General features: G+C 44.8%; 1 protein-coding gene across 3 annotated transcripts in view; it reads right to left on the bottom strand.

The window, feature by feature from the left end:
* Positions 1-14,870, bottom strand: part of SEC14L1 (SEC14 like lipid binding 1) — a 76,623-nt gene that overhangs the window by 20,523 nt on the left and 41,230 nt on the right. For 2 of the 3 annotated variants that reach the window (XM_025361966.1, XM_025361967.1), the window contains exons 4-7: positions 4,937-5,086; positions 4,672-4,803; positions 2,059-2,187; positions 697-931 (exon numbers count right to left, since the gene is read on the bottom strand). In XM_025361966.1, coding sequence (XP_025217751.1) covers positions 697-931; positions 2,059-2,187; positions 4,672-4,803; positions 4,937-5,086 — 646 coding nt within the window. Of the gene's footprint in view, positions 1-696; positions 932-2,058; positions 2,188-4,671; positions 4,804-4,936; positions 5,087-10,841; positions 11,013-14,870 lie in introns of those variants that run through there. The other variant, XM_025361968.1, reaches the window with a different exon arrangement.

The raw sequence follows: 14,870 nt of genomic DNA, 5'->3' as shown, positions 1-14,870 counted from the left end.
GAATCACTTGGACCCGGGAGGCGAAGGTTGCAATGAGCTCAGATCGCACCACTGCAGTCCAGCCTGGGTGACAGAGCAAGACTCCACCTCAAAAAAAAAAAACCAAAAAACAAAAATTAGTCGGGCATGGTGGCACATGCCTGTGGTCCCAGCTACTCGGGAGGCTGAGGCAGGAGAATCTCTTGAACCTGGGAGGTGAAGGTTGCAGTGAGCCAAGATCACACCACTGCACTCCAGCCTGAGCAACAGAGTAAGACTCCGTCTCAAAAATAAATAAATAATAAATAAACAAACAAACAAATTCCTTCCTTAGGCCAGGCGTGGTGGCTCACACCTATAATCCCAGCACTTTGGGAGGCCAAGGCAGAAGGACTGATTGAGCCCAGGAGTTCAAGACCATCCTGGGCAACACAGTGAGACCCGATTTCTTAAACAAACAAACACCTTCCAGTATCTATAAAAGAATAAAAATAACTTGATATAACCCTTCCAACCTATTAACAAAAAATCTAATGGAAAGTAGAATGAGTGTGTTACATACGTTAGAGGACAAGGGCCAGAAAAGAGATATAGGTCTTTTCTTTATGAGTTATCTAATGTTCCAAGGAAGCGGGAACAGGCAGAGCGAACAGAGAGAAAGCGGCCATGCTGACTTCCCTAGCCTTGCTCTCGGGATGAAGTCCCTGCCAGACCCACCGTCAGGGGTGCCCACCACGGGCTCAGGTGCACTGGGGCTGCTGAGGGCATCACCACTCAGCCCCTCCTTGAGGGCAGCATCTGGGATGACGACGGCCATGGATGCTGCTTGTTTCTTGCAGGATGACAAAGATGTCTCTGAACAGGGCGTGATGGAAGGCGGAGTCCAACGGGGCACAAAGGTTATGCCTTCTTCTTCTAACTGGCGAAGGTAGTATTCAATGATTTCCTTTCCCTTTAAAACAAAAGCAATTTAAAGGTGAATATATATTCAATATTCAAATCATTCATCCCTCCCAAGATTTTTCTTTTTTTCTAGCCAACAGAAGATGGTGAGCCTCAAAAGCTTTTTTTTTGAGACAGGGTCTCGCTTTGTGGCCCAGGCTGGAGCGCAGTGGCATGATCACAGCTCACTGTACTCTTGACCTCCTGGACTCAAGCCATCCTCCTATCTCAGCCTCCCCAGTAGCTGGGATTACAGGTATGTGCCACCACATCTGGCTAATTTTTGTATTCTTTGTAAATATGGGGTTTCGAAATGTTGTCCAGGCTGGTCTCGAACTCCTGGGCTCAAGCAATCTGCCCACCTCAGCCTCCCAAAGTGCTGGGACTACAGGCACGAGCCAGTGCGCCCAGTCCCTCATAAGCTTTTTTAAACACCAATAAAACTGAATTGCTACAAAATAAATAGAAAAAAAAAAAAAAAGGCCAAATGGTTTTGTGTGTTTATTTTACTTGTTCTTTTCCAAGGTTTAGGAACTAATATCTAAAGAGATGGAATTTTTATATGACTATTTTAAAATGCTGATTTATGGTACTTGTACTCAATATATGATTTCTGTCTCAATTTCAATTCTTTTCAATGCAGTACCCTGAAAATGAGCCTTCAAAAACCACTCCATAATCCCACATGGATAGATTTCAAAACCACAATTCCATAACAACTGATGAGCAACAACACAAAAACGAGAAAGGAAGGTCTTCCGTGGAAGAACTGACAATCCAAGGGGGGCAGCCTGCCTGGCAAGCACCTTCCCAGGCCCCCAGGCCTCCTCCCGATCCTGCTGCAAGGCCTGGGTGCTGTGTGCCAGCTGCTGCTGCCTCTCCCCAACTTCTACCTCTCTCAGCAACTCCAGGCAGACAGTGTCATAGCGTGAGCGACAGGCACCTCCTTCCCCCATCAGCAACCAGCACCACCTTAACCCCTATACCTAAAGATGAGGCGGGGGTAGGGATCACAGCGTCTTCCACCCAAGAAATGCTGCAAATCCTTCGCTAAACCCATCCCCAGCCTTCCAAAAAGACGGGTCATCTCAGAGACTCCTGCCCACCCTCTGCCGCAAAATCCCAAGATACACTCACTTTTTTAATGTTGCTGGTATATTGTTTCATTGCAATTTTTTCCACAGTACTTTCAAAACCAAAGAAAGATTTAATATCTAAACTTGCAGACTGTTCAAAACAGGTCCAATCTTCATTTTCAGGGTGAACCTGCAGATAAAGAGAAAGCACTCTCACTGACTGAACTGACAACAGAACATCATTTGTCTGCTCCTCAGTTTAACCAGGAACCAGAAGAAACACTTACTTTACTAATAATGCTACTATCACAAAGACAGCAGATGGAAAAAATGCCAAAATCATGTTCAAAATTAGGACCAAAATCACATTCTAAATCATGAAGAGATCCAAATAATTGTTCAAAAACATTTCAAAGATGACTATAAAAAGAGAGCTTCGGCCAGGTGCGGTGGCTCACACCTATAATCCCAGCACTTTGGGAGGCCAAGGTGGGTGGATCACGAGGTCAGGAGATCGAGACCATCCTGGCTAACACAGTGAAATCCTATCTCTACTAAAAATACAAAAAATTAGCCAGGCGCGGTGGCGGGCGCCTGTAGTCCAGCTACTCGGGAGGCTGAGGCAGGAGAATGGTGTGAACCCAGGAGGCGGAGCTTGCAGTGAACCGAGATCGCGTCACTGCACTCCAGCCTGGGCGACAGAGTGAGACTCTGTCTCAAAAAAAAAAAAAAAAAAAAAGGAGAGCTTCATTTTCATTCTTGCTTCATTCATTCAACATACTCACTCAATAGTCTTCTCCATCATGAACAAAAAGGTACCGGCCTTGGAAGCTTTCAACAGAGTCTAACAGAGGAGACAATCAGCCAGAAACACAGTATGTAAGAAAATTAAAGATAAGTAGGTGCTATGGAAAAAAGAAACCTTGAAGCAGGCTGAAAGAACCAGGGATAGGGGTCAGGCATGATGGCTCACACCTGTAATCCCAACACTTTGGGAGGCCAAGGTGAGAGGATGGCTTCAGTCCAGGAGTTTGAGCCCAGCCTGGGCAACAGGGCAAGACCTCATCTCTACAAAGAAATTTAAAAATTAGCCAGGTGTGGTGGCATGTGCCTATAGTCCCAGCTACTTGGGAGGCTGAGGTAGGAAGGATCACTTGAGTCTGGAAGGTGGAGGCTGCAGTGAACTGTGATTGTGCCACTGTACTTCAGCCTGAGTGACAGGGCAAGATCCCATCTCTGAAGGAAAAAAATAAAGACTGGGGGTTGGGGTGTCGGGCTGCAGAATTAAATGGGTGGCTGGGGCTGGCCAAGAAGGGGTAACCTGAGCCGAGATAGGAGGAGGTGAGACTAGAGACGTAGGGAGGAATAGCACAGCATGGCAGCGAGCACCTTGGAGCCAAAGCCCCTGAGGGATGCCCACCGCATGGCAAGGAGGACAGGAAAGGTGTGACCAGGAGAGAACTCAGGCCCTTGCAAGCCACCATAAGGACTCTGGGCTCTTCCCCTGGGTGAACTGCGGAGACACTCCAGGGTTTTGAGCCCAGAGAAGTGACTTGATCTGACACACTTTAAATAGATCACTTTGAATTCAGTGTTAAGGATACACTGCAGGGGAGAAGGGCAGAAATATAGCAATCTGGCAGGAGAGTATTCTAAAATTCTCATAAAAGAAGTTCTTGACACAGGGTGGTAAGCAGTGAAGATACTAAGACAGATAAACACTCGCGGCACTAATCTTAAAGGCACACATCTTAGTACTTCATTAGATATTTCTAACATATTACAGTGAGACTAGAAAAGAAGTGGCATATGAAAGTAATATTTAAGGCTGGGCATGGTGGCTCATGACTGTAATCCCAGCACTTTGGGAGGCTGAGGCAGACGGATCACAAGGTCAGGAGATGGAGACCAACCTGGCCAACACGGTGAAACCCTGTCTCTACTAAAAATACAAAAATTAGCCAGGTGTGGTGGCAAGCACCTGTAATTCCAGCTACTTGGGAGGCTGACAAATGAGAATCACTTGAACCTGCAAGGTGGAGGTTAAAGTGACCTGAGACTGTGCCACTGCATTTCAGCCTGACTGACAAGAGTGAAACTCCATCTAAAAAAGAAAAAAAGAAAGGAAAGAAAGAGAAGAAAGAAAAGAAAAAAAAGAAAAGAAAGAAAGAAAGTAGGCCAAGGGGTGGATCATGTGAGGTCAGAAGTTCCAGACCAGCCTGGCCAACACGGTGAAACCCCTTCTCTGCTAAAAATACAAAAATCAGCCTGGCGTGATGGCGTGTGCCTGTAACCCCAGCTACTAGGGAGGCTGAGACAGGAGAATCCCTTGAACCTGGGAAGTGGAGGTTGCCGTGAGCCAAGACCATGCCACTGCACTCCAGCCTGGGTGACAGAGGGAGACTGTGTCTCAAAAAACAAAACAAAACAAAACAAACAAAAGCAAAACCAAATCAAGGCATCACTTAGCTGCCTTAACTGCCACAACAACATAATCTACTCTGCAGGAGACCATACCTGGTACCCTTCCTCCTACACATGAGAAATAAGTGACAACATCTAATGAAGAACTACCCTCTAAGACAAAAAGATGCACTGTTTAAAATGGTGATCAAACAATCCTCAGAAGCCACATGTCAGCAGAACGTCTTCCACGGAGTGACAGATTACTCACGGTGTAGCAGCAATGCTCGTTAATGATGACCCGATTGGAAAATGTTTCATTATGAGCCTCAATGTGCAAAGTACGTTCCCGAGAATTCAGTGAGTTTTTCTGGACAAAATAAACATAATCAACTCCTGCAATCTTAAAAAAAAAAAAAAAGAAAGAAAGAAAGAGAAAAAGTGTTAACTAGTAACATCCAATTGCACAGAAGCTGTAGTGTAACTTTGTGTTGTCTTCGGGAGGGGCCCTCCAAGACGCCCTTTCCGCCCGTTACCTTCTTCAGCAGTCTGGGTGCATCGACATCCAGCTTGCAGCGCCTTTCAATGACATGAATAGCCCCATCTTCACTCTTGAATTCATTCACAGTGTCACTGCCCACGAACATCGGAATCAAAGGACACGTAGGGAACCTCCTTTCATAGGCCTATAAATTTAAAAACAAAAAAAGCGGAAGTGAGCAAAAGACACATCCTGATGTCCTGCCGCTGAACGTGTTCTCCCTGGAACAGCACCTCTCGGGGCACGGCAACGGGCAGCGCCACGACTGTCTGTCTTCACATCTGAAGCTTTCATTAAAGAAGAAAAAGACACTCGATGTCCATGGATTGGAAGATTCAACCTAGTAAAGATCTCAATTCTCCCCATAACTAACATCATTCCTAACAAAACCCCAGCAAGATGTTTTGGTAACTATAGACGAGATTGTTTTAAAATTTATATAGAAAGACAAAGGAACTAGAATAACTAAAACAACTTTGAAAAAGATGAATAAATTGGGAGGAATCAGTCACCCCAGTATTAAGGCTTACTATACAACTACAGTAATCAAGACCGTCTAGTATTAGGAGAGGGGTAACTGACATACAGATCAATGGGACAAAATACAGAACCCAGAAACAGACTCAAACAAATACACCCAACTGATTTATTTTTTAGTATCTGCACCTTTGTCAGGAAACACCAATTGATTTTCAACAGAGATGTAAAAGCAATGGGGAAAAGAAAGGAGGCCAGTCTTTTCAACACGTTACTGGAGCAATTACACATCCATAGGCAAAAACAATAACAACAATGAATCTTGACCTAAACCTCACACCTTGTATAAAAAGTAACTCAAAGATCAGGGACTTAAATGTAAAACACAAAACTAAAACTTTTAGGAAAAAAGATAGAAAATCTTTGGGATCCTGGGCTAGGCAAAGAATTCTTGGATGTGACACCAAAATCACAATCCATAGGAGAAAAAATAGATAAAATGAACTTCATCAAAGTTAAAAACATTTGATCAGCTAAAAGACCCCGTTAAGGCCAGGGGCAGTAGCTCACGCTTGTAATCCCAGCACTTTGGGAAGCTGAGGCGGGCAGATCACAAGGTCAGGAGATCGAGACCATCCTGGCTATAGACACGGTGAAACCCTGTCTCTACTAAAAATACAAAAACATAAACTGGGAGTGGTGGTGGGCACCTGTAGTCCCAGCTACTCGGGAGGCCGAGGCAGGAGAATGGCGTGAACCCGGGAGGTGGAGCTTGTAGTTAGCCACTGCACTCCAGCCCGGGCGACAAAGCGAGACTCCGTCTCAAAACAAAACAAAACAAAACAAAACCCGTTAAGAGGATGAAAAAACAAACTACAAAATGGGAGGAGGTATTTACAAACCACGTATCTGACAAAGGACTAGTGCCTAGAATACATAAAAAATTCTCAAAACTCAACATAAGTATAGTGAACCAGGAGAACACTGGTTTGGACTGAGCTCCTGCACCAGGCCCAGCAGACCAAACCAAAATGGAGTCCCTCTTGGTAACCTCCACACTACCAAGCCAAAAGTAAGCTGTTTATCTGACTTTCCAAGAAATCAGGAGAGAGAGAACAGCGAATCCCCCAAACGGGCCAGTTTGGGCCAGCGTGATAAGGAAGTCCCCTCTGCGTTAACCTTTGCAAGGAAAGCCACTCTGAAACCACCCATCTGCTTGCTGTTCTCTGTGCCTGTTTCCCTCACCCCTTTTCTGTCTACAAAGCCACCTTCCTCTGCTGGGCTCATGAAAACACTCACTATATTTTACAGAATTCTATTTTATAGAATGAGGTGTTGCCTGATTCTGGAACCAAAAAAGCCAATTAAGATCCATACACTAACATACACTAAATTTGTTGTAATTTTGTCTTTTGACACACAATTGAAATTTAAAAATGGTTAAGATGGTAAATTTCATGTGCTTTTACCATGATCAAAAAAAAAAAAAAACTCAAGAGTTTACAAAAGTCCAATTAGAAAATGGGCAAGAGACAGAAAGTGATATCTCACCTGAGAGGATACACAGATGGCAAATAAGCACACGAGAGATGTTCATTAGAGAAAAGGGCCATTGGCCGGGCGCAGTGGCTCAAGCCTGTAATCCCAGCACTTTGGGAGGCCGAGATGGGCGGATCACGAGGTCAGGAGATCGAGACCATCCTGGCTAACACGGTGAAACCCCGTCTCTACTAAGAAATACAAAAACTAGCCGGGCGAGGTGGCGGACGCCTGTAGTCCCAGCTACTCGGGAGGCTGAGGCCGCAGAATGGCGTGAACCCGGGAGGCGGAGCTTGCAGTGAGCTGAGATCCGGCCACTGCACTCCAGCCTGGGCTACAGAGCGAGACTCCGTCTCAAAAAAAAAAAAAAAAAAAATCACAAAGGAGTATCACTATACGACTATCAGAATGGCTAAAATAAAACACAGTGACACCATCAAATGCTGGTTAGGATGTGGAAGAACTGAATCCCTTACACATCACTGGCAGGAATGTAAAATGGTGCAACCACTCCAGAAAACAGGTATCTTCTTAAAACCTAAACATGCAACGGTATACAACCCAACAACTGCGCTCCTGGGCATTTATCCCAGAGAAATGAGAGCTTATGTTCACACAAAACCCTACACAGAAACATTCACAGCAGCGTTCCTCATAATAGAAACTGGGAACAACTCAGAGACGTCCTTCCTCAGCGAGGCTAAACGAACTGCACCGCGGCCACACCACAGAACACTGCTCAGCAAAAAAAAGAATGAACTATTGACACATGCGAGGAACTGGATGGATTGTGGGAGAATTACGCTAAGCTAAAAAAAAAAAAGCCTCAGCAGTTACGTACTGTATGATTCCATGTCCAAAACATTCTTCAAAAGACAAAACTTTAGAAACCGAAAACAGATGAGTGGTTGCCAGGGGCTAAGGAAGGGGTGGGGGCAGGAGGGAAGCAGGTGTGGCTGTAAAAGGGCCACAAGAGAGACGCCTGGGCGCCTGGGAAACACGCTGCGCCTCGACTGTACGCACGGCAGCATCCTGTGACAGTGCACGCAGTTCTGCGAGATGTTATCACTGGGGGAAGATGAGTAAAGAACACATGAGATCTTTCAAGATTATTCCTTGTGAATAATTAAATTATTCAATATTATTCCTTGTGAATAATTTAGTCTGTAGCAATCCACAAAGATTACCAAACTAAAGATGTTGCAGAATGCATATTAAAACCTAATCGATCCAGAGGCCCAGGTGTGCAGATCACTTGAGCCTGGGAGTTTGAGACCAGCCTAGGCAACACAGCATAACCCCGTCTCTACAAAAAATATAAAAATTAGCCAGGTGTGGTGGTACATGCCTGTAGTTCCAGCTACTCAGGAGGCTGACATGGGAAGACCACCTGAGCCCAGGAGGTGCAGGCTGCAGTGACCTGTGACTGCACCACTGTACTCTCCAGCCTGGGCAACAGAGTAAGAGTAAGACCCTGTCTCAAAAAAAAAAAAAAAGGAAATCCAGTAGCTCATGGTGCATGTGAACAGGAAACCATAGGATATAGGGTAATAAGGCCGGGTGTGGTGGCTCACGCCTGTAATCCCAACACTTAGGGAGGCCAAGGCAGGCAGATCATTTGATGCCAGGAGTTTGAGACCAGCCTGACCAATGTATCAAAACCCCATTTCTACCAAAAATACAAAAATTAGCAGGGCATGGTGGCACACACCTGTAATCCCAGCTACCAGGGATGCTGAGGTGGGAAAATCACTAGAACCTGGGAGGCAGAGGCTGCAATGAGCCAAAATGGTGCCACTGCACTCCAGCCTGGGTGGCAGAGCAAGACTCCGTCTCAAAAAAAAGGGGTGAGGGGGGCATAGGGTAGTAAGAATCTAGGCTGTAAGAAGGAACCTGAAAAAGGAAATCCAGTGCCTGCCCCTATGGTCAGCCTCATTATAAAGGAAGGTACTGCAGGATGACTCTTGCTTGACTGATAGATGTCACCCCTCTGTAAGACTGTATGGGTTGAGCATCCCGTCTCCAAGATGCCTGGGACCAGAAAGGGCTTCTGATTTCAGATTTTTTTCGGATCTTGGGAATAGCTCTATTATACTTACTGGTCAAGCACCTCAAATCCACAGATCCGAAATCCAAAATGCTCCAATGAGAATTTCCTTTGAGCATCGCGTCAGTGCTCAAAAAGTTTCTCATCTGGAGCATTTCGGACTTCGGACTTTTAAATTTGAGATGCTCAACATGTACTAAAAAATGAGGTGGGGTAAAAACTGTGAATTCCCATCTTAAATTAATCACAACCAAAAACAGAGTTAAGGAAGAAACCTCTGGTGTTAAAAAATATTAACGAAAATGGCACAAACGGCTTTCATTTTACTTCTGACAAGTTACAAGTAGCTTCAGGGCATTATCATACTAAAAACACTCCCTTTCTGGCAGCAAGTCCCTGATGTTTACCTTCCACAGGACTGCCCTTCTGAGTAGAAGTAATACACAGATCACAAACATTGCCGCCAAGATCCCAGGAGGACTAGAGAATCACAGGAATTCCTCCGCCTGGGTTTTGACTACAATTCCTTCAAAGTCACCCTCAGTTTTCTTGCGTGTATCTCACTTTCTCTCCACAACGTTACAAGGTTAAATCAATGTGAAAAGCACACGCTACACTCCAGCTGCCTACGTACAAGGGACCAAGCTAGTCAGTACAGGAGGGAGGGAAGGGAGTCAACAGCATCCATGAGGGTGAGAAGGATAAGCAGCTGCCAGGAGGCAGAAGAGGGAGAACATGCTCTGCATGGAGGGGTGGGGTGGGGAAAGCCTTGAAAGAGAGGAGGCACACATGCTGAGCCTCGAAGCGTGCCAGGGTCTGTTCACAGTCAGCGAGGTGGAGAGCGTTTCCAGGAAAGAACTCAGGAGTGCGACTGCAAGGCGACCTCCAGTGGGGGCACGGACCCAAAGCCCCCAGGGGAGGGAAGTGGTGGGAGGTGAGGCCGGGGGTCTCTGTGGTGCATGACGATGAGGCACAGACCATGCCTTGCCGGGCGCAGATAGAAGGCCCTGGCCTTCCTCTCCAGGAGCTGGGATGGAGGGAGCATGAACAGGTGGCCAGAGTCACATTTTCAGAAAATTAATATCAGAGTCAGGCACAGGATGGTCTGGAAAGGATGCAAAACCCACATGTGGTGGCCAATTATATGTGTTTCTTAAGTGTTCTTACTTTGGAAGTTAAAAATATATTCTTTTTTTATATATATACTACTCCCCTCTTCTACTCAATATATCTACTCCCCTCTTCTACTCAAACGTATTCTGAATCCTGCCAGAGTCTTGAAAAATCACTCAGTATCTGTCTCTTTATGCACTTTATGTAAACAACACTTAAGAAGTTTAATCACCTGCTCAGATCCCACCACAGATAAGTCCCATTCAAAGGCCTAAGAATTTATTAAGTACCAAACAAGAACAATCCAGGAAAACAGGTTGGCTACCATTTGTTCTACACGGACACTGAAAACCATCTAAACTGACTTCCACTGCACTCTACTTAAAAAAAAAAAAAATTGGCTTTGTACATTCCAGTACTATGACGTACCAAGAAACTGAGACTTACAAAGGTTTCAAACAAAATGAATCTTTGTAAGTGACATAAAGGGCAGAGTAAGCACTTACTAAGATGTAGCCTTAGCTAGGGTCTCTCCCATTTAAGCACGTGAACTAGGCCATTTTCAAAATACACACACCATCCTTCCAAATCTTGAAATAGAGTGGTCAGCAGAAGGTGTCACCCACGCAGCCTCACCTTGAATTTCAACCACACTAAAAACGTTCCCTTCCCTGTAAAATTATCCATCCATGTAGACTCATATTTGCATAGACATTCACTCTACCTTGGCATGACCAACCAGATGGCATTTAAGGTATCCAGGCTAAGGAGCAGCTAACTCAGAAGCTGCGCTGACCTCTCCAGAGCTCTGTCAGTGTCAGGGGCAGTTAGCAAGCGCCTCTCTCACCCCCTCCACATTCTCTTCCCAGCCTGTCACTCTGCCACCAAATGCACTGCTAGGCTGCAGGGCAAAGACTTTTTATCCTCAGCAGAACGAGGACTTCAATGCCTAAAACAAAGTCATTGTTCAATAAACACGTTTTGAAGCATAGAATACAAGCTTACTCAATAAAAAGATCAGTCCCGCCTTTTGTTTCTGCACTCTCTTACCCTGACCGTCTTTCAGAGATATGTTAAGGTCAGTGAATTCTGCATACTGTCAGCATATACAGTTCTAACTGTGGATGGTTCTGGAAATGAAAAGACCGCAAAAAGTAGATGTAACTTTCATCTCTGGGGTGGCTTAGGTACCAGAACCAGAGTTTTTCAGCATGAGCTACAAGCCACGCAAGTTTCTACTAAGTGTGTAAGCAGGCCCTGAAAAACAGAAGCATTCTAATTTGATTAAAATCATCAATCTACGTCCTAGCTCCTAGCTCCTTCCACTGGAAGGGGCGAAAAGCAATGACATCTGAGTTCCTGATGAGCACACTTGGCAACCAGATCTTGATTTCCAAATAACATTCCCTATGACAAAGGAATCCGTGCTGCTTGGAGAAATGGTTGATTACGCGTCTGGAGCACGGGAAGGTCAAGGTGAGGTAGAAACGTTTCCCACCAGGAGGCGAGGAGTGCCCAGTGACAGACAGGGATACGCCTAAGGGACAGAGGAACCAGCCTGAAGGGGCTCCACTCACCAAGTGTGGGATAATTTGAATACCAGAAAGAAAAAAGGTGGCAAAGCATTATAAACCACACAGTGATACTCAACAGGGGAGAAAACTTTACAGGCAAAAAAAAAAATCTAATAAACACAGAGGGAGTGTTTAAGAAATCACCATTTTCCAGCCACCACTGTATAATAACTGATTCAGACAAGGATCATCAATGAACGCTAATGAAAGGGGTTCAGAAGAGACAGAGTCTCAAATTATCATCCTGCAGATTACAGATAAATTTAACACAGGAACAAAGGTGGGTGCCTTTACAATGGAAAGATCTCATGGGCACCACCTTCACCAAATGACTGAACTGAGCCCCAGCGACAGGACAGCTGGACAGCCTGGCGTGATGCAGCAGAAGCAGACACAAACACCACAGGCTTCTGCAGCCCTCAGGACAAAGATGGTTGACCCTTAGCTAATAACCATGAGGACATCAGGCCGGGTGCAGTGGCTCATGCCAGCACTTTGGGAAGCTGAGGCGGGCGGATCACCTGAGGTCAGGAGTTTGAGACCAGCCTGGCCAACATAGTGAAGCCCTGTCTCTATTAAAAATACAAAAATTAGCCAGGCATGGTGGCACATGCCTATAATCCCAGCTACTCAGGAGAAAATCATCAGACAAACCCAAATTATGGAACATTCTACACAACCACCCTAGACGCTTAAACAAACAAACAAACAAACAAAAATGTCAGTGTCTTAAAAGATAAACAGAAAAAAGCAAGGAACTGTCTAGAATAAAGGCATCTAAAGAGAGAACAACCAAATGCAATGCTGCATTAGCTCTTGGATTAGAGTAAAAATAGCTATTGAAACATCTGGGGAACAACCGAGGAAATGCAACCATGCGTTTCATATAATAACATTTTTTATTTTGTATTTGTATTCTTTTGAGACAGGGTCTCACTCTGGTCACCCAGGCACAATCTTGGCTCACTGCATCTTCCACCTCCTGGCTCAAGCGATCCTCCCACCTCAGCCTCCCAAGTAGCTGGGACCACAGGTGCACAATTCTTTGCCTGTGATAAAAATCACAGCTAGACAGAAGAATATCTATTCTTAGGCAATACATGTTTTAGTATTTAGGGGTAAAGTGTCATGATATAAAGCAACTTACTTTCAAATGTTTCTACAAAATCTATGTGCACATGTGTTTGTGAAAGAGAGAGAGAGAAAGCAAACGTGCTAATTTACCTAGGGGACATGCATACAGGTGTTCACAGTACTTCTCTATCAACTTTTTAAAAAATGAGCATTACTCATAATAAAAAGTCTGGAAAGACATTACCAGTATGAAAAAGGTAGCTTTAGGGGAGAAAGTCCACATATAAAATAAAACCTGCTTTTATTACACAAAGTCAGAGCCTACACAGATTGGTACAAACCAAGAAACCAACCTACAGTTTTTACTATCTTCTGCAATAACTGATTAAATACACCACCACAACGTTTTAGATGTGAAAACGTGTACAAATTTTAGGTCTGCCCGAAGCTCTGGCCGAGGTGGTGGCCGGCCTGGTGAGCAGCACAGCGGGACAGGGTCTTCTCCCGGGGCCTCGGCACCGGCTCCAGCTCCTTGGGGCTCGGAGGAGCAGCAGCCTGGGGAGCTCATGCTTTTCAAGCACAGTCGGCAACCTGGACTTTTCTGGAAAGCTTCTCTATTTTTAAAACCCCGTTTGAGCTACAGAGCCTACATCAGCAGGCCTTCACGTTTTATCTCCGCACTAAAAGAATGTGGGAAGAACCCCTTTTTCAACTCTCACCAGGTTCGAATCACTGTGCCGGAAGAGCAGCAGCAATTTCCAGGTATCCAGAGTGTCATCCAGCCATTTCCTAATCCCGCCCAACATTTACCAAACACACAATCAAGAAGGGCTGAACAAAATGAACTCTCCCAGAAGTAAGTTCTTCAGAGAGGGAGAAAGGCTCTTTGAGGTATCCTTTTTAAAGGAAAAATTACTTCTGTAAGACAAATAGCTACTGTAGGCATTTGCTCACTCATTTTTACACAGCAATTGTTTCAACAACAAAAACAAAACTAGGGCCTCATCAACCTGATCCTGAGAGGATGCTCCTCCTGGGTAACTGCTTCCTCCCACCTTCCTACACCCACTCTCTTCCTCTTTCAAAAGGATTTCTGAGCCTGCAATTCAGAAGGCTGGCAACAGCACTTTCAGCTTTTAACCAACCTTTGAATGCAATTTTGACATATTACAAGCTAGTACTGTGCTAAAGAAAGTCATGTTTTTGTGAAGACATTTCAACTTGAAAATTAATGAGCTGGATGCTGCACTCCACCGGAAAAACCCTTTTAAAAGAAATTCAACCTAAAGAGCCTACCTTTAATGTGGACTATATTCATACCCAATTTAGCCAACACACCAAGCCAGCTGTTTTCCATGCAACAACTGGGATATTCTATAGCATCAGACCTGACCCTCAAACTCATTTATACACAGATCTGGTTTTACCCTGGAAACAATCAGTAAGTAAAACAACTAACTATGGCCTAAGTCTCTATTACAAGCTGCCAGTGCTCAAAGAAACAAGTATTCAACCTATCAAGAAAATGTGTCCAACTCTGTAGGCTGCATTAAAAAAAAAAAAAAAAAAGGAAGAAAGAAAACGTGGCAAACTGACCAAAGCCCCTCAGAGTTCTAATTCTGTAATTCTCACACTATCAAAGTAATTCTCACACTATCTCTGTTTTACAGAGGGCCTACCACATGCAGGCCCTAAACTAAAAATTCTAAGGAATATAAAAGTGGAAGGCACAGGATCATGGCTTATTTAGAGAGGCACGACATAAAAACTCATAACTAGCTGCGTGGGGTGGCTCACGCCTGTAATCCCAGCACTTTGGGAGGCTGGGGTGGGTAGATTACCTCACCTGAGGTCAGGAGTTTGAGACCAGCCTGGCCAACATGGTGAGACCCCATCTCTACTAAAAATACAAAAGTAGCTGGGCGTGGTGGTGCATGACTGTAATCCCAGCTATTCAGGAGGCTGAGGCTGGAGAACCACTTGAATCCGGGAGGTAGAGGATGCAGTGAGCTGAGACTGTGCCATTGCCCTCCAGCCTGGGCAACAAGAGCGAAACTCTGTCTCAAAAACAAAAACAAATGTATAACTATATACAACAATAGAAA

This window comes from Theropithecus gelada, chromosome 16 (assembly GCF_003255815.1).
Source record: "Theropithecus gelada isolate Dixy chromosome 16, Tgel_1.0, whole genome shotgun sequence".
Classification (NCBI taxonomy): domain Eukaryota; kingdom Metazoa; phylum Chordata; class Mammalia; order Primates; family Cercopithecidae; genus Theropithecus; species Theropithecus gelada.
This window is presented reverse-complemented; position numbering and strand designations above follow the sequence as displayed.